Here is a 19,961-nt window from a genome sequence, read left to right as displayed (position 1 = left end):
GTGGGCCACAGCCTCATATGCGCGCGCATTCACATGTGTGGTTCGAACACTTCACCTGAACTCACTAGGTGTACCGCCATTCTGAAAGCCGCCCTTCTTAGCCTTGCGCTCGTCAGTGCGCACTCAAATGAGTATATTAACATTACGCAATACGACTGCGACCTTGCACAATAGATCTTCATGTATAATCAACAGAAAAAATGCCCTATACAGAATAGGTTCAACTAAAAAATATACGAATAAACATTCAATGATGCCAGGAACTGAAATGTACTCTTTCTTTCTTTTTTTTTTCGCGCTACCCCCTCCCAGCATACGTCATCCGCTCGTCCGGTAAACCGCCCAGTCCGCTTGCATTTATTGGAATGCCGGACACGCTAAAAACTCCATGTTGACGTGCGTTCTTGAAAAAAGAAAACGGTTGAATTGTATCAGTTACACGTTCCAGCTCCTTGTGGTTTCGGGAATAAACGACTGCAGTCCTCCTACGGTTGAGGAAGTATTGCTAAACGCCGTCGTTCTAATTTTTTCCGGCATTCGTTTTCACCCAATTATCACTTATCGAGTCGTCGCCCGGCGCGAGACTCACCGCTGTCCGAAATTTCCTGAACGTTGGCGCAAGAATTGCGCACGTTGAGAATACAGAGTTGTTACGCACATTCTCGCATGCACGCGAGCGCTAGTGACAACACTCTGGTACGTATAATGAGTCACGGATAAATAGCCGATGCACTTGCGAGTTGACATGCGACGACCGACGACTGTGCTCGCCGCATGCCATCGTCATGGTTTGAGTGTTACTTTATTTCTCTCTCTCTCTCTCGGCACAAGTCCGCCAAAGGAAGAGCTAGTAATTCATAACTCACACAATTTGCAGTGTTTCTTCATACGCCGTCACTGCAGCGTGACATGGAACTCTAATCATCTTTGTGATAGGGAACACGCGAGTCAGCCTCTTCGGCCACATGTTGCGCGGCGCCTCGGTGGTATGCGAAAACAAACGGAGAGAATAGAGCTTCGACTGGGGCTAGTTGGTATGTCATCGTTCTGCTTGCTGCGCTATATACAGTTATGCAAAACACACACACGCACACGCACACGTATGCAAACTTTCAAATGTTTAGTGTTCTCTATTGCACATCAAATATATACACGAAGGGCGATTGTAAAATAAATATATAACACAATATATAATATATAGTAATAATACGAAATATAATATAACACAAAACAGAGAAAACACCTTTCCTTCTTCGGCGTGCATCTCCGTCCTGAACGCTTTTCCTTTAACCACAATTTTTCTTTGCGCACGCCCGTGAACAAAAGCCTTTTTTTTTTTTTCGTTCGAAGTTTGATGTGGACGCGCACAACCTGCAGTGTGAATCCTTCACCCCCACAACTGGTGTAACCCCGATGCGCGCAAGTGCTCATAAACAAGCGCTCGTGCCGGAGCTTCCCCTCGCCAAATGAAGGATGGACATCCGAAGTAGGGGGCCGCCCGACCAAAACTATGCATCGATGACGAGATCGATATCTTACCGCCGATATGCGTGACATGCAACACAAGCGCCAGCCCCCGAATATTCGCCTACTATTGCGGGATTGCGTCGGCCTGCAACAGCTTTGCAGCCCGTTTCTCGCCCCGGATAAATGCTTCAGGGATTAGATCGCGATATACATACCGCTGTGTATCGCCACGGACCTTCGCATGCGCCACCGGCGTCTACCGCCGAATGCGATTCCGTCTTTTTTTTTTTTTTCTCCTCCATTCCTTTCAGATAGCCAGGCCGTCGAGCCATGCTTGTTCCAATTAAGGGATTCAATCCATCACAGAAATAATTAAGGAAGCGTTGAAGAAGGGACGCCGGCAGGGAAGGAACGGTACCGCTCTCTCGTTTTGTTTTCGCGGTCCACCGCCGTTTCCCTCTTTGTACAGCCTCCTCCTCCTCCTCCTCCTCTCGCCGCGGCTTCGCGCCACGCCACATTTAAACATTACGAAAGGGAATGCGCACTGGCGTGTTTCCGCTTTCATAAGGACGATAGTACGGTGGCCTTACCACGAGCGAAATGGTGCCGGAAACATAAGCAAGGAATGGTGATAAATCGGGGTTTTGGACGCACACTTAATGAGAAAGTTGCGCGGAGTGCCTGCACGAGAAAAAACAACAAACTCGTCAAATTGCTTTTTTTCACGCAGTGCGAATTTACCTGACACGTGAGCGGGTGTGTACACAACGTTTCTCTCCCCCACCTTTTTCTCCCCTCGCCGAGACAGACGACGCTGAAGGTAGGCGGCGAGTACGAGCCCACGCTGCGGCTGCTGGAGCTCCGCGACGACCAGTGGCCGTCGGGCAACTCGGCGGTGAGGTTCCCGCTGCGGGGCACCGCCTTCCTCGTCGTGTCGCTCAGCAGCGAGGTAGGTCCCTTCTTTTTCCAGGCAGACGGCGTCGTTTGTGCCGGTGTCGCTAGAGCTGTGATACCTTTTATGCGAAGCATACTAGCCGCACAACCACGCTCTTCCTTGCTGCGCCGCGCGCGGCCGCGTAGCTACCATATGACGTCACAACAGCTGCAAAAGCGGAGGCTCAACTCGTGCGCTCGCTTGCGGCCGCGTAGCTACATAGCCGGGTCTCAGCTCGTGCGCTCGCCTGCATGAGTTGTTTCTTCGTCTAGCCGAACCAAATATAGCCAAGCAACAGCAGTTGACCAGGCTAAACAGTGGTTCAACAAGTAAAATAAAGGCTAGTATGCTTCGCATCATGGGCTTAACCTTAGCTAAGCCACAGCCATTTTTTTTCTTTCCTTGTTTTTTTTTCTTTTTTTTTCGGCCGTCGCGCTGATCAACTGCAGGGCGCGGCCGCCAGGGTCAAGCAGGAGTACGTATAGCTTCGATCATGCTGTGCTGCGCGCAAGGTCGCGCGGTCGATTCCCGGTCGCACTCCGATGTAGGCGGAATTCACACACACACAAAAAAAAAAGACTCTCGTGCGAAAGAAGCCCCTAGGTGATCGAAGTTGTTCCGGAGCCCTGCCTTCCCTACGGCGTCCAGGCCTGCCTTCCCTACGGCGTCCAGGCCTGCCTTCCCTACGGCGTCCAGCCCTGCCTTCCCTACGGCGTCCAGCCCTGCCTTCCCTACGGCGTCCCTCGTACCTGCGTACAGCGTCAGGACGTTAAGCCTTATTATAATTTGAAGGAGGAGAAGCGTGCCACGTCCCTGGGCCGAGCGAACGATCGCGAAAACTAGTTGCGCGCATAAAAAAAAAATCTCACAGATCCTTAAATCTGTCAGACGTGCTCCATATCTGTGACCTGTCACGCAGCTACGCTGCGTATTTAGTGAAACTGTGGTAGCAGCATGTCGTCCGTTCAGTACGAAGCAGCCCTAAGCTCTGCGCGACGTCAGTGACCGCGGCAGTTTCGTTGAATAAGCGGAACAGTATGCGAGCGTGTTAAGCGGGAAATACGAAATCCACCCGCTACACGTCACCTTGCAGGTGGATTTCGCTTTTCCTCATACGTCACTGAGTAATCTTTGCACATCCCGTGATGTCAATGCATTGTAAATGACATTAACACGTTGCATTTATGAGACCAAACTTGCGAGTTAGCTGTCCTCGGCTGTCGCCATTGCATCTTGTTTACTCTGAAATGCGCGGTGCCTCGCATATTTTATTTTTTTTTTTTTGCTACAGCTCTTGCGTTTTCGACCGAAAGTAGCACTCGCGCGTATGCAGTTATTCTACAGTCCCGGCACCCGTTGCGTGTGTTCATTGCGCTGCAAGATATTGAAATTCATTAGTATTTATGGAAAGTCCCTTTATCGGAAAGTATTTTATTTCAATTCCTTAGTTAATACGAACGATAAGCGATATGCGTACAATATTTTTCGAGTCGACATGGTTATTTGTTATACTGCACCATTTTCGCAGCTGCGTTCCAATAGCGGAGGATATTAAAAGCTCCCGACCGGTTTTCTTGAAAAAGTTATTACATTGGTGGCCAGACTCTTCAGAGTAGCCATCTTTGTGCTAGAGAATTAAGGGAGGAAAATTTCTAAGTCAACTTTCGGTGCGTTATTGTTTGCTATAGCAGTTACAGAAGATCTGCTTTATCCACACCGCGCGTCTATCCTCTTCTCTCTTGCTCTTCTCAGGTCCGCATGAACAGAACGGCACTGGCCAGCGAGTTCTTGCTCGTCCGCAAATCTGAAATGTCCAGGTGAGCTAGCGTTAATTACTTGATCTCAGAAGGGAATTACAGCAACGACCGCTATGCCTCGTTTTGTGTGTGTGTGTGTGTGTGTGTGTGTGTGTGTCTGTCTGTCTGTCTGTCTGTCTGTCTGTCTGTCTGTCTGTCTGTCTGTCTGTCTGTCTGTCTGTCTGTCTCTGTCTGTCTCTGTCTGTCTCTGTCTGTCTCTGTCTGTCTCTGTCTGTCTCTGTCTGTCTCTGTCTGTCTGTCTGTCTGTCTGTCTCTGTCTGTCTGTCTGTCTGTCTGTCTCTGTCTGTCTGTCTGTCTGTCTCTGTCTGTCTGTCTGTCTGTCTGTCTGTCTGTCTACCCCAAGCACGCCTTTATTCGTTATCTGTGGCGGTCTTCCATTTGTTTACATTCACTCTAGTTTGTAAACGTGCTGCTTGTCTAGACAAAGTTTGCCTTGTCTGTGAACAGACTTGTTTTCAAAAAGAAAAAGTGGTGGGGGGGGAGGTTCTCGCTTGCTTGCTTCGCCGTCCGTAACCTTTAACCATAACCGTGTACTGAATATTTTTAAAAGCTTGGCATCAAGTATTAGTTTCGTCGTGTCGAGTGAACGAGTGGTAGACGAGTTCGTCGTAACTGTTTTAATCATGCTCACAGTCTCCCCCGTCTCTCCTATCGTTAGACTCGCACGACTACGGCGATGCTTCCACACGCGTCTGTCGGCCTTGCTCTTCGCGGGAACGGCTGTTCCTTTCGATTGCGCCAAAACTGAAGGCAGCGCCACCGTGCGACGTGTTTTGCCTCCTGCCTAGATTATACTTGCTATGTTTCCGCCATGAAGAAAGGGGAGAAAAAAGAAGGCTAGGAGGTAGCGTTGCGTGATAAAACTGAAGCACGTAGAAGTCGGCACATTACGTGATCATGTCATGGTAGTCTTTAGTGAGGCTGCCCCATCGCCGCGCGCAACGCACGCACTTCCTAAAAGACAACGGGTCCAACAGCAAAGCGCGGCTGCGGCATTCGCACGTAACAACGAAGACGATCAGTGCATACGTTGCAACAAACCTTAATCGTACAAGCATATCGGGAAGGAGAGGGAATGATAGCAAACGCAGAGGCCAGTAAGAGCGTCCCGTTTGTTACCTTACTCGAGCGGAAAGGGAAACGTGGTAGAAAGAGGGAGAGAGTAAACGCTACGTGCACGCAGGAGGGATTCACAGGAGGACTGTAAACTGGCACACGGGCCGGTGCACATCAAGAACTGCACGAGTGCAGCTCTTGTCTCTTGATGTTCATCCAGTGACGGATGAGGTCATGGTTCGAGTAGGCCTTCGACTCATACAGGTGGCCTTGCGTTCAGCCGGTTTAAAGTAGTCCGGAGGTACAAAGGCGTTGGACGTCGTAGCGAGCACGGACATATAACAGGTGCTCGATGGTTTCCTCGCACCTACAGTAGTCTCACTTCTGGCGATCAGCCATCGTAATACCGTATGAGAAAGCGTTCGTAAACACCACTCCCAGCCATAACCGGTACAACAACGTTGCTTCGCAGCGGGAAAGGCTACATGGCAGTCGTAGCCGTAGTGAGAGGTCCGGCTTATGCAGTCGAAAATTGGAGATAGTCGGAGAACTCGCCAAAATTTGTCTTTGTGCGGGCAAACAAGCGAGGTTTTCTTTATACAAGGAAAAAAATCCATTTGAGTGGGCAAAACCTAGGAAGGAAGGAAGGTGACAGGTGACAGTACAAAGCGCGTTCCTTTCGCCTTCTTTCCTTCCTGCGTTTTTGCGCGCTAAGGATCCTTTTTCCTTGCCCAAAGAACGTTTCACCAACCAGCACAAGCAGCCACCCTCTCGAAGTTTCCTGTGCACAGAGCGCGGTTAGCTGATCACCCGAACAAGTGCGCATTGAACCAAGCACACTTGACCGAGTCCGCCGAGCAAGGGTTCACGCTTTGGGCCGACTTTATCAAGCACGGGAGCGATGAAAACTAAGGGGACAGCTTCGCTGAGTGTTGGCTTATATGAAGGCTGGCTTGGTGACGTGACGCTCCCTCTTTCTGTCCTTCGTGCACGGAGTTTGTTTTTTCCTGCCTGCATGCATGAGACCATGACTGTTCTGTTTTCTCCTTTGTTTCGTTGTTGTGAACGTTGCCTGCTTACTGTTCCCGTTTCAGCGACCCGCTAGGGCTCCTTCCACCGGACCTGCACTGGTGCCCTTTCTGCAACGAACTCTTTGACTTTTAAAAATGTTGCATCACCCGACGAGTGCCGCCGGCAATAACTCCACACGCAGGCGGTCGCGAATTTTGGTACGGAAGGGGCGTTGAAAGAAATTACTAAGTAGGAGGAGACGATGCCGAATAGACTGATTACTATAAACAGTCGCAGCGAATCGACCCGGGTGTGCACAATAACACGTCTTTTGTCGATGCCAACCTGCACCATGCAGGCACGTTTTCAACGTCACGCTGCGCTTGCGCATTGACGTGCGCATGCGTGGGCGAAACTGGCATAGGAAAGCGGTTCCAGCGCTACGGAATGGTGATGAAAGTGCGAGACTAACACCGACCACTAATGATTTAGTAATGCTAAAGTTCCGGCTCCTACACGGATTTCCTATTCATAATCAATGTGATCAAGGCTCCCGCGTTGACGCCGAAGCGTTAGAATCACTAAATCCTTCGCGGTCGGCGTTTCTCGTCATCTTTCATCATGTTCCATGCTGACTTGACGGAATTCCGTCGTAACTCTCGACTTCCTCCGTTGCGAATTGACCGAAATACTAAAAGTATAGGAACGCTTATTTTTTCACCGACAAAGTGACACTATTGAAGAACGAAGACGCAGCACACTTTTCACTGCAGCTTTGGCAGCCACCGAGTAAAGAGACTAACCAATCTTTGCTCGAGCGGTACATTCTTCTTCGCTTTCGTTCTCTTTCGGGCACCAATAAAAAAAAAGAAAAAAAAAAGCTCTGCCGTCCAACTAGCCCTCCAGCGTGTGTTCTGAGTCATTTCCCTCCTCTCTCCCTGTTCATCCTGGGACTGCCGCCAGGGGCCGCTTCCCCGCTCAACAGCAGCCGCAACCTCCGCAACCGCAGCAGCAGGAGTGCTGTCGCACCAGCCCCCCCACGCGCAGCTACCTCGAGCCGACCCCCATGACCCCCACGACGCCGCAGTCCGACTGGCGCCGGCTCCTCGAGCTCCGTGTGGGCAGTCACCAGGCCGCAGCTGCAGCAGCCGCGGCGAGCAGACTGATGCGCACGGGACCTGCGCACCACGGCCTGCAGGTGAGCTTCCGCTAGAAGGGTGGCTGGGCCTGCCTGTAGACTACCTCGGCGCTGCGCAGACACCGTTAGCCCAAGCAGTGAAGACGCATGTCTGTAACGGCGCATAACGTTATCGAACACTGGCTGTATAAGCAGAACGCATCGGATGTTTTGGAAGACACATTAAGCTGTAAGCTAACTCGCGACACCCAAACCAGAAATCTCCGGCGCCCTCCGGGGGAGACTCAAAGGCGGCTTATCCCCGGTTTAAGAGCAGACCATATACTGCACAACCAAGTCTGTACGAACTAACGAACGCACCGTTTTCAAATGCGTAAGCCTGTCTGCCTGCCCAACGAGGAAAGTCGTCCGTCCTTCCGTCCGTCACGTAAGACGATCACTTTCAAGATAGAGCCCGCAGCAGCGAGAACAGTGCACACAGAGCTATCGCCGCTCGGCGCACTCCGGCACCTCATCGGAGATCGCTTTCAAGATGGGGCCCGCGCGGCCGCGCCACACGGAGCCGCCGCCGGATTACGGTTCACCCGCCGTGGTTGCTCAGTGGCTATGGTGTTGGGCTGCTGAGCACGAGGTCGCGGGATCGAATCCCGGCCACGGCGGCCGCATTTCGATGGGGGCGAAATGCGAAAACACCCGTGTGCTTAGATTTAGGTGCACGTTAAAGAACCCCAGGTGGTCAAAATTCCCGGAGTCCTCCACTACGGCGTGCCTCATAATCAGAAAGTGGTTTTGGCACGTAAAACCACAAATATTATTATTATTGATTACGGTTCATAATGTTTCGACGCGTATGGATAAGGCGCTAAAGAGCGATAAGGGCTTATAATGATCGGAACGTCATCGGCGCACCTTGCGCCGTCACCTGCAGTAGTTTACTTGCGTCATCAATTCACCTTTCGCCGCCGTCCACAGCAGTTCGTATCGCCGCAGCGCTCTCGTTTATACTGGTCGGATCAAGTTTCATAACATCGGTAATGACACCGGGCTGCGTGGAAATAAGCAAGCGGCACAATGCTTACGCATACTTAGACAACTCCCAGAGGAGTTTCTGCGTCTTTTACCTAAAAACTGGTGTTCGCAATAGTAACTGAGTTGTCGCCGCCATATTCGCGGCTGTAGCACGCACTCGCTACTGAAGCATAGCACCCTAGATTGGGATCAATGGTGGGGTCTGAAGGATAATACACGAGGCTTCCAAGGGGTTGCCATGGGCCGCGAACGGGTTGTCTCCAGCGCCGTGAAAACGTCGAAATGACGATTTGTCTATACACCGTTCTGCGATCGCGTTCGCGTACTTTGCGCTGAGGGGAAACATTGCAGGGAAAGAGGCGGACATTGCAGCGTTTATCACGTATGCCTCGCCTTTTTCTCATTCCCTTGCAATTTTTTTCCCGTTCAGCGCAACCTCCACATACGCTACCAGCTATAGAGTCCAATAGTCAACTGTGCTAAGCGTATACATCCGATTATTGTAGCAAACTCTCGTGCTCGTTAAAGAACCCTCAGGTGGTCAAGATTAATTCCGAGTCCCCAACTACGGCGTGTCTCATAATCAGGTCGTGGTTCCTGGCCCGTAAAATTCCATGATTTAATTTTAGTTACATTTATAGTTTTGCCAGAAGCCCACCGCGCGTGGCTATAGATGGCTCTGGCGTTCTGCTGCTCGGCAAGAGGTACCGGGTTCGATTGCCGGCCACGGCAGTCACGTTACTATGGGGACGAAAGAACAAAGCCTGTTGCAGCTTAACGTTCGCACCGACAGTAAAAACGAATTCCAAAGTGTCACAAGGTAGTTCGCGTTCGTGCGTAGCACCATAAAACATTACCAAGTCGTCTTAATAATGAAGTAATCAAAAGTGCCGCCGGTCGGCCTCGCAGTGATTGGGAGCGTCGGGTGGCGGTTGCGCGTGTCTCTGTTCAGGAGGCTTTAGGTGTTCGCGCCTGTTTGCTCTGCGTAGAGATCATATAAGCTACCAGGGATGTACCCCGAACGGTTCCCAAGCCCGGACTGCCCTCTGTGTGATGATTATGCGGACTTCGAACATGTCCTGTGGGGCTGCGCCTCTGCCGGTCCCCCTTTCACTCAAGAGGAAATGATGAAGCTAATTAGGGCCCAGGATCAGACCTCTCAAATCCTGGCAGTCCAGAGGGCTCGCGACAGGGCCGTCAGGTTCCACCTGATGGCCCATGAGTGGGCCTAGCCAGGTGGCGTGGAGTTTGCTTACGTCTGTAGTGGACAAAATAAAATTGTCTCACTCACTCACTCACTCTCTCACTCTCTTTCTCACTCTCTCACTCACCAGGGATAGCAGGTTCGCGCGTAGGTCTGCAGTCTTGCGCGCTTAAGCATCCATATACTATTCGGGGAAGGCACTCCTCCTGACTGCAGGAGAGGCGCTCGGACCAGCGGCGAGGATGTATTCGTTTCACGTCGTTGCCGATAGCTACGCTGTCGTTTCAAAATTTTAAATTAGAAATCTTGAGCAAGCGAAGATTCCCCGTGAAACCTAATTCGCAGAAAGAATGAAATCAGTGAAGACGGGGACGGACGACGGAGGCGGATCTTCCACACGAAATCGATAAGAATCTTGCCATTTTCTGGCTAGTTTGAGCAATTTGGTTTGCAGGACCTATAGGCATATCCGCGATTCAGTGGCGCGGGAAAGCACCGACTAAACTTTTAAAAGGTCGCAACAGCGAAGCAGCACCAACGGACGCAGCAGGTTAAAAAAAAAAGCACGCACGATCCCATTTCACTGCCTGCGAAACAGCGAATCGAAATGGCGAAAAAAAATGACTGCGGAAATGGCGACGCGGCCAGGCTCAGTGTCTCGCGGGCACACGTCACACACACACCACCCGACGGCGAAGTGGCGGTGCGGCCAGCTTCAAAGGCGCAGCCGTGAAGTTGGCTTTCCTGCAAGGAGCAGGTTTTCTGCGCAAGTGACTACGCCGACTACGCTTGGCGAATAGCGGCGTGACGCGCAACTCGTGCTAGCCCAACCCGCACGAACGCTGCGGACGCGCGCGTCAAGCGCCTCGCGAGGAATGGTGGTTTGCATGCGCAAAGACGCGCGACAGCGCGCACTCACTGGGCTCACTCATAGATACCCTGGAAGACGCCACTTGGTACTTCGTTATTGAGCTTTTCAAAATGTTTCTATGTCTATAAACGGAATTCTGTTTTTAGAGCACTTAGGTCAGCACAAAAAGGAAAGATTAAGCACTTGCATCGTATAAATCTGCTTCACTGAGAGTTGAATGTACCGCGCCGTATATAAGCTGCGTATCCAGGCGCGCCAACGCGAGGCAGCCCAAGCGCGCGATAAGAGGAGCTGTTCAGCGAGATCGCGCAAAGCCTTTTAGGATCGCGCCGCGTTTCGACGCGTACGAGCCATGCCGCACTGTCTGCGCATGCGTGGGTGTGCGTGTGGTCTGGGCTTAAGTCTAGTGCTGCGCTCGGTTACAGCTCGGATTTAGTGCGTAGGAGAAGCAGTGCAGGTAATCGGTGGAAGATGGTCAGCGTAACCGGCGGAGCTTCTCGGCGGCAGCTGCTAGCCACCACAGTCGCGTCGTTGCAAGGTATTCACTCGGGATAACAAAGTGAGTTGTAGTGCGGGCTCTTTTTTTATTTTTTTCTCGATTGGAGAATTGGAACTGAAATCATTGTTTTTCAGAGCCCTTAGGTGCGTATGAAGGGATGTCTTAGAGTGTTGAGTGATGCAGGTGTATCGTCGTAACGACCGTGGATGTTTAATGACTCCAAGTGCGGGCTCGAAAAAAACCTTTTTGACAAAGGCTCACTTTCCGTGACTGAAAAGTTCACTTTAGGAGGTCTCGCCATGGCTAAAAGCGGTGAGTAAAATGTCGCACATCTCGAGACGCATGTACATAACTCCTTTCTTCTGGCGCTCTTTGGCCATACACACATTACCCTTGCGCCACAAAACACCACATATCGGGCGTTCTGTTATTACCGTCCGACCTCTCTGCCGTTTCCTGAATTTTCCCTTTCTCTGTCGCTACCGTACGTATGTTTGTTTCACACCCCAGGTTCGGTGGTAGTGAAAACGTCTTTTCTCATACGAGGTGTGCGAGACATTGCCCCCATGCCCCAGGTAGGCATGGCCATCGTCCGTGCCGAATTCAAAACCAACATTATTAGCTACTCCCTTGTGCGCAGATAATTTCTCAAGTATTCAAGTTGTCGCAGCGCGACAAAGACCGGCGAACAATTTGAACCGGAAAAGTGCTCGTTAGTATTTGAATACCGCGAAGTGCTACTGTCAATACAAAGATAGCCAAAACGTAACGAAAACAACCACAAAGCTGGCGTAAGGTAAAATATCCTCTTACACATATTGTTTTAAATTTAACCTGTATAGCCCGTGCGCATGCCGTCGAATGTGTTTGAGAGCACGATGTAAAACTGCGCATGTGAAGCACTGACTGAAATGCATTTATCTCGGTGACTCATGCGTTAGATTTCATAGATTTAGCGAAGTCTATTTACATATTTAAACTCGAAATTCAGCTCGTTATGTTCCGATTACGCTGGTAACAATCACTTCGCGATTTAATTTTTTCTTTCTTTCAGGCGATTTTCACAAATTTAGCAAGCCATTACAGGTGCAGCCAGATAAGGCTCACATGACCGACGAGTGTTGAACCGGCAGCACTATCTCAATAATCGACTGGAATTCTGAGAATTTCGTTAACGGCTCCGCTATATTCCGCACAACTTCAGAGCGTCTTACGAGGTCTGTATTTAGATTCGCGTTCGCAAAAATAACTTTAATCCGAGTGATTTTGTTGAGCCACCAGGAATATATTGTCCCTTGAGCTGGCGAACAAGGAGCTTCACTTTGACATCTTCGGGCTGCTGAGCATGAGGTCGCGGGATCGAATCCCGGCCACGGCGGCCGCATTTCGATGGGGGCGAAATGCGAAAACACCCGTGTGCTTAGATTTAGGCGCACGTTAAAGAACCCCAGGTGGTCAAAATTTCCGGAGTCCTCCACTACGGCGTGCCTCATAATCGGAAAGTGGTTTTGGCACGTAAAACCCCATAAATTATTACTTTGACATCTTCTCAATATACGTCTTATCGAGCACAGCGCGACGTCAGGCGGGGCGAAATTCCTTCGAGCCCAAGCCGGTCCTCGCTTCGCCTTGAAGGTGTTTCCAAGACGCGAGTCGCGTCAGCGGCGTCGGCCAATTCGACACTCGCGTTAAGGTGTACTAGAAACCTCGTAAACCGGTCGGCACGTCGGTGGTGGGCCGGAACAGTTGTCTAAATAAATGGAGGCACGGCAGATTTCAAGCACTGCTACAACAGCCCTCCCGAGAAATACGCGTTCAGTACATAGTTACTACCCTATTCAAGACGCGTACTGCAGCGAAGATGCACTGCTGGTCAGCGGCTCCGTATAGAGTAGGAGCCGAAATAATAGTAAAAAAATTAGTGCCGATAACAAAAATTGCGGTTAAGCTTCCTTGAACAAATTGTTAGAAATGAAGCACGCAACCTTTCATATATTTTTAGATGGGCCACATAAATGCAGGATACAGGGCTCAAAACATGACACCAATGCAACTTTTGGGATTTAGTCGCAATAATTCATTTGCAAGTTGACTTTCTTTCGTCTCCTCCCCTTTTGCACGGGCGTTAGACATTGCGCCACAATACATCGGATTAATTATGCACCAACTATGCATCATTAACTATGCGCCGGCTGCATGGCAGACGCGTGGCGTCGTTTCACCTAACCTGTTCTAACACCGTGGCCTCAACTCACTCATATCCAGACCCACGCTCTCTCTCTCACTTCGACTAGCGCAGTCTAGCACTATATACTCACTCAGACATGCTGACTCGCTCGCGCCCACTGACACTCAACGGGACTCGCTTCGATTCAGGTTCATGGCTGGCCGCGAATCTGTTCGAGTGAGTTCGCCAGTTGATACCATGCAGAGATCGTAACGAAATATGGCGGTCTTCTTTAATTACCGGTGTGCGCGAATTAATGCGAGGTAGCCGGGCCACAGTATGTGACACGTGTGTGGTGTCGCGCTTCCCCGTAGGGAGAAGTCGCGTGGGGCTGAATATTTTCTGCCTATGGAGCACAGCTAAAGATGCGTATACTACGTGTTTGGATCATTCTCTGTGAGCCCCTCTTTAGCCGTAGTCTGCTCACTTTTCTTCCCAAACTCTCCCAGTCCTCTCACCTTCATTTTTCCTGTGTCCTACTACCCTGTATGGCTGTAGTTGTCCACACAGTCCATCCCTGCCTTCTTTCTTTTTCTTTCTTTTGTTCTTTCGTCTTCTCCATCCTTCTCCTCCTTTACAGTCACGTCTTGTCCCTTCTTCCCCGTTTTCCTGTTTCCTTGTACTGTTCGGTCACAATGAATTCACGCCGGCTAGCTCAACTTTCGATGCTCTCTCCTACAGTCCTCGTAGCAGTTACACAAGAAGCATCACACGTCCCCTTTTCTTCCTATACCCCATTCTGTCCAAACAGACTCGCTCTAAGGCGCAAGTTCGTGCAACTCAAAGCGTGAATTCGGTCAGTAGATCGGTTGGCAGGACTTTTTTTGTTGTTGTTGTTATTGTTCCAAGGACATGAGGGTCAAAGGGACCAGGCAAACTGTCTACCAGACGTCATTCGCCGTGTCCGTTCCCCCTGTAACTCTGTCGATGTCTCTCTAATAGTTCACTTTCGAGAGCAGGAAGCTTTATTGTTTCGTCTTCACGAGATCAGAAGAAAAGCCTCGAAGATTGAATTCGCCGACCAAATGCCGCAGGCACTGCCCGCTGCCTCGGACCCCCTGTCGGTGGCCGGAGGCAACGCGCCCTCCTCGCTGCGGCCCGTCTACGCGTCGGCCAAGACCGTGGTGCACGACCACTTCTCCGGCGGCGTGTGGAAGTCGCTGCCCCCTCAGCCGCAGCCCAGCCACCAGCCGGCACAGCCGCCGCCGCAGCAGCAGCCGGTCGGCTCCTGGCACTCGTCGGCCCGGCAGCCGCACAGCTGCCTGGCGCCGGGCGCGCACCTCGAGCTGGGGGCCCTGCTGCACCAGAACAGGGAGGTGCGTGGTGTGTACACAGCGCCCTCTGGCGCGCCTGTTTTGCGGTGGCTGAGTGCCGTCACGGCCGGTCTCGAGGGGTGCGCGCGCTTCTCTAGAGAAGGAAAGCGGAAGAAGGAAAGCGCGCGCTCCGCTAGAGACCGGCCGTGGTGCCGTCTAGTAAGTGCCGTAAATGCCCGTGTTATTAGAAGGAAGTACCCTCTTTATGTTGCTAACTGAAACACGTTGAAACTCGGCAGATCTCTCGAAGTACATTTATTTTTTGAGGTACGGCTGATGTATTGCAGTGAAGTTCACCAGATTGCCGAAATGGCAACGTTCAAGATTCCTGGGCATGAAAAGCCTGGAGACCACAGATGCCGCGATATATATTTTTTTTCTTCGCAGCCTATATTGGAGAGTGCAGAGTCTGCAGACTTGACAGCAAGTGGTGCAACTTACGTTTGACCACTGCAGTGCAATGAGTCTATTCCAGGCTTCGACGGCTGTGTTAAATGAGGGAATTTGAGCTGGTTTCGTGGGTCTTTAGACATTTGCTGGCACGACTGTACAATAACTCTCTCTCTCTCTCTCAGACCTTATCATCGCTGGTGCATCACAGCGGCGGCGGCGTCATCTCCCAGCCCAGGCCCCCGCTGTCCGACTTTGCCGGCGGCCGGGCCAACGGCGGGCTTCTCGCCGCGGAGCCCCGGCCTTCGCTGCCGCCGTTCGGGGGCGCCTCGTCGGCAGCCGCGGTCGCCGTGGCCGCGCACGCCCTCCAGGAGTGCTGGACGCGCGGCAGCGCGCCGAGCGCGGCGACCCCGCAGCAGCTGTTTCGCCTCAACTACGACCTGCTGCCCTCCAACTGCCTCCATTGGCTCGCGCTCGCCAGGAACAGCGTGGTCAGGCCGCAGGCCGTCGCCTCGTCCGGTAAACGTTTTTCCAGTGTTAAGCGCAGAGAACTACAGTCCACTAGTAGTAGTAGTAGTAGTAGTAGTAGTAGTAGTAGTAGTAGTAGTAGTAGTAGTGGTAGTAGTAGTAGTAGTAGTGGTAGTAGTAGTGGTAGTGGTAGTGGTAGTGGTAGTGGTAGTAGTAGTAGTAGTAGTAGTAGTAGTAGTAGTAGTAGTAGTAGTAGTAGTAGTAGTAGTAGTATGACTTTTATTCAGCCCAAAATTACAGGCCGAGCATATCGACCGCCTGGGCGGCCAGTCGACGCGGTTCCCCTTCAGCGCCAAGCCAGTCGAGCCAGGTGGTGATGGAAAGGGAAGGGAGAGGATGGGAATCTGATTGCTGAGCAACCGGACACTAGAATACGGCAATGGGATAGGTCTGCATAAGTAGAGGGGCAGTTGGGACAGGAGGCGTCGGAGCGATAGCGATATAGAAAAAGAGGCAGGAAGGGGTAACCAGTGCGTTCATTTGGATGTGTCGCAGAAGGCGAGCCTCCGGCACAGTGAGTGATGGATGAGGGTGAGGGTAGAGGCGCTTGTCGAGACGGAGCTGGAGGTAAACTTCCTTCAGTGTAGTACACGCTGTTGACCGTGGTTCGTACATTCTATAGCTCTCGGCGCACACAAAGACGAAACGCATTGACGGCGAGGATGCAATGCGCTATACTTCCAACTTTTTTTTTATTTCGGGAATGTATTACGCGCACGTGATACCATTTCTTGTTGGTTTGTGTCTTGCCTCAATTGCCTGTGCTCGTGACACAACTTAGAGGCAGTTCGTTGTTTCGGAAGCGGGCAGGTGGAAGTAGCACATTGCGTTATCGCTGTCTGTGTTTCGTTTCTTGCGTTTCGTCTTTGCGCAGAAAGCCAAGATTTAGCGAAAAGAAGACTACGCAAGGACAGACAGTATAAGCAAGTATGCATACAAGCTCCAACTTTCAGTGACCGTTTATTGGAAGCCTAACACGGGTTCATATGACCAAAACTATCGCACAAGGCATGCGCGTACTAAAAGGCAGCAAGAACTGAACTCATTCCTTGAAATACGTCCTATATGCCGAGCTTATCGCTTCTTTCAGCTTCAATGATAAATTTAGTCAGTTTTCATTTTTGTTCCTGTTCACAATTATGGAAAAAGCGTGGGACCACGTGTGACGTGCCGCAATCGCGTCCTGATTAGTGCTCTCAAGCCTGTCTTTGACACAGGCTTGGACAGTCAGATATAGCAATGCCGAAACTATACGTGTACAGAGTTTATTCCTCCAATACACCAGCTTCAGCTAGCCGTACTACAAACAAGTTGTATGCTTGCGTGTGTGTGAGAGAGAGAAGGAAAGACGGGTTAACCAGGCTGCATCTTGTTTGCTACCCTACACTGGGGGATGGCGAAGAAGGAAAGGAATAAGAATTGCACATCGACAGTGCAACATGTGGCTCTTTCTCGTGGCGTTCTCTGTGGACGGTGGTCGAGTCCATGGTCCCAATCCTTTCTCTGAACGTCCAGTTGGCTTAAAGGTATCATCATCGAAAGAAGGGTGGTAGATGAGGTAGCATGCTACTGTCTCTGGTCGCAGTTGCAAAAGTTCTCTCGAGGCACTGTCTGTCTTGAGAATTTCAGCTTCAGCACAGCGCTTGTATTTGTTCGTTCTGTGTTACGTTGTTGTTTCGAAGTGGCCGCTGCCATACTCCGTCTTGAAAAGTGGTAATAGCTGCATAGATAGCCCCCTATAGTGTTAGTGACACACATCCACTTCGGAGAAATGACCAAAAATTGGTTAGCACAAATTAAGCTCCAGATGATAGCGTGAAGAGGTGTTTCTTCGAACCTTCCGAAAGTCGCGGCGCCCCTTCAGACAGTGTCAGCGACACATTCCTCGTCTTTGCTTCTGCAAATCACCCGCAGCACTAGCTTATCTATGGCGTTGCCCTGTACTACACGTACACGAGGTCCGTGGTTCGATACCGTCCGCGGCGGCGTCATCATTCCGATAAGGGCTAAATGCAGAACAACGCTAGTGTACCGAGCATTGGATGCACGTTAAAGGACACCCCGCGCGGTCAGAATTATTCCGTAGTCCTCCCCCACTATACGGCATCCCTCATCAGATCGTGGTTTCGGCACGCAAAACCCCACCATTTAGTTTTACTTGTTCCGCCCGAGCGCATCTCCTTCTAAAGTGCGGCCATAAACGTACCGCAGAATTGCACGTATCTTGAGCAGGTATATACGACGCCACGAAGTGAGATCAGATTCAGTTCAGTTTCAGTTTATTATTAGAGGTGTGTATCGAGTTGATTGTAAGGACCAGAGGTGTGTATAGAGTAATTATATCATTCCTCCATGTTTATTTCGTACCCAATGAGACTATCCACTACAGATCAAGCGAGTAGTGGCGTTTGGCATTACTCACTAAATTTCATCACTCGCTGAATAGATCAGTGTATACTGCAGAATAACTTCAGGTTGAGTAGAAACAGCTCTCTTCTGAAGACCTAGCGTCCCTTCGGGAAGGTTATCCTCCACGGTCTTCTTAATCACGTTAAGTGTTGGCGTTTGCGAATAGTAATTTTTGAGGCTGAATCAAATACGAATTGAATAGTTTGCAGGATGTAATCGAAAATCGAACATTTTTCGAGTGAAAAACGGCCGCTTTCACGAAAAATACAAAGCCATGTTCAGAGCTTGTAGCATATATTCACAAAGTTGGGAAGTTTCTGTCATAACATTTCTTGTTACGAAGCGTTGTTTGTTGGAAGTCTAAATGGGAGCATTCGGAACGAATAAAAGGATTGTTAGCGCATACCGAGGATTCTTGGGAAAATGCGAATAATCGCGGTTTAGAAGGAAACTTCTGGGCTCCCTGAGCGATGTTTCTAAGATCTCCACTGATTAAATTCCCGCATTTTATGTCTACCATAGCGCCCAGAATGAAATTTATCGCACTTTTGCTGCAATTTGAGATTTGATAGCGCACACTCGACCGTTGAAGCTAGTCGTATGATATTCGTGCGTAGTATTCGCTATTCGAAATTCTCGACTATTCGCGCACCCCTAATTGTGTGTGTGTGTGTGTGTGTGTGTGTGTGTGTGTGTGTGCGCGCGTGCGCGCGCGCGTGTGTGTGTGTGTGTGTGTGTGTGTGTGTACGCGCGTGCGCGCGCGCTCGCCCGGCATTGCAAGCGGTCATACTCTGACGGCTGTCAAAATGGCAACGCCCGTATATTCTAACATAGGGCGGTGCGATTTCGTTTCTTCCGCCACCGCAGCCCTCGACCACGTCCAGCAGTTGCAGCAGCAGCATCACCAACAGCAGCAGGCCAAGCAAGACATGGGCGTGCAGACCGCGACGACGACGACCACTACCACCACCGCCAGCAGCAACTTCCCCAATGTGGCGGCGCCGTGTCAGGACGAGGCCGAGCTCGACGTCGCGGACCCGAGCGCGGCGCCCTCTGCGGCGCCGCCTGCAGCCGTCACTGCGTCGTTCTCCAACACGCCGCATGGCGGAGCCTTCTACGCGTCTGCCGCCGCAGTGTCGACGCCGTGAAGCACGTGTCCCCGCTAGTTCTGCGAACTTATCTTCGGGAGAGCATTTATATATACCTGTATAACTACACTGTTCGCGTCCAACAATCGCGCGTGTACGTTCGTTCAAGCGACTAATCCCAAAAATAACTGTTGAAAGGTCTATGTGTATAGAGAACGGCTGTTCGCTTGCACCGATCGACGAACGTTTTATTTATTTTGTTGATACTGAAAGCACATGTACATAGTATTTATCTAAAAAAAAAACACTCGTTTACACCAATAACCGGCGAACTATTTCTTTGTTACTTAAAAGATGCATTTTCTGTCTACTAGTGTTCTTGTTTCATTTCTTAATTAGTTTAAATTGAGACATTTCCTGATAACTTCCACAGGAATACTACGAAGCTGTTTTAAGATACTGCCTTTGTTAATGTCTCTCGAGCATTAGGCTCCGCGGGTGTATATAGTACACGTTTTTACAGTTTTGTGCGACGTGCAAGTTGATGTCGCACGAAAGCGTTTTTATATAAACATTCTTTTTAATTGGCACAAACCGCATGAGGGTAGTGCTTTACACTTTGTAAAGCATGAAACCGTATACTATTGCTTTTTAAAATTGGGCTTCTCTACTACTCTTTGTCATAAGCGTGTAAAAAAAAATTATTTGTATTGTCACGTTGTAGTGACGGTGAAGGAGCCGACATTGCCGGAAGTGTGAATTAGGAATACAACTCTTTATTAACCAAACTTGTGCCCCGAGATGTAGGCACCACTCGAAATCGCAATGATACCGTCGAGCACAGTCGGCCGTCAAATCTGAGCGCATCAAATCCATCCGTTATTTATACAAGCATCACCGCGCATTGCGGAGTAAACGCCATAGTGCTGGGGTACGATGCTCAGCTATGCAGATGAGGTACTCGGTGCGCGTGTATGCCG

The 19,961-nt window shown here is 50.5% G+C and overlaps 1 protein-coding gene across 2 annotated transcripts in view; it reads left to right on the top strand.

The window, feature by feature from the left end:
- LOC135908488 (uncharacterized) overlaps nt 1–19,351 on the top strand; it is a 41,567-nt gene extending 22,216 nt beyond the window's left edge. Inside the window, exons 4-9 of one of the 2 annotated variants that reach the window (XM_065440291.2) lie at nt 2,276–2,416; nt 4,154–4,218; nt 7,249–7,483; nt 14,288–14,576; nt 15,142–15,475; nt 18,761–19,351. In XM_065440291.2, coding sequence (XP_065296363.1) covers nt 2,276–2,416; nt 4,154–4,218; nt 7,249–7,483; nt 14,288–14,576; nt 15,142–15,475; nt 18,761–19,157 — 1,461 coding nt within the window. In that variant the 3' untranslated portion in view covers nt 19,158–19,351. The remainder of the gene's footprint in view (nt 1–2,275; nt 2,417–4,153; nt 4,219–7,248; nt 7,484–14,287; nt 14,577–15,141; nt 15,476–18,760) is intronic. The other variant, XM_065440292.2, reaches the window with a different exon arrangement.
- The last annotated feature ends 610 nt before the right edge of the window (nt 19,352–19,961 follow it).

This window comes from Dermacentor albipictus, chromosome 3 (genome assembly GCF_038994185.2).
Source record: "Dermacentor albipictus isolate Rhodes 1998 colony chromosome 3, USDA_Dalb.pri_finalv2, whole genome shotgun sequence".
In the NCBI taxonomy this organism is placed as follows: domain Eukaryota; kingdom Metazoa; phylum Arthropoda; class Arachnida; order Ixodida; family Ixodidae; genus Dermacentor; species Dermacentor albipictus.
This window is presented reverse-complemented; position numbering and strand designations above follow the sequence as displayed.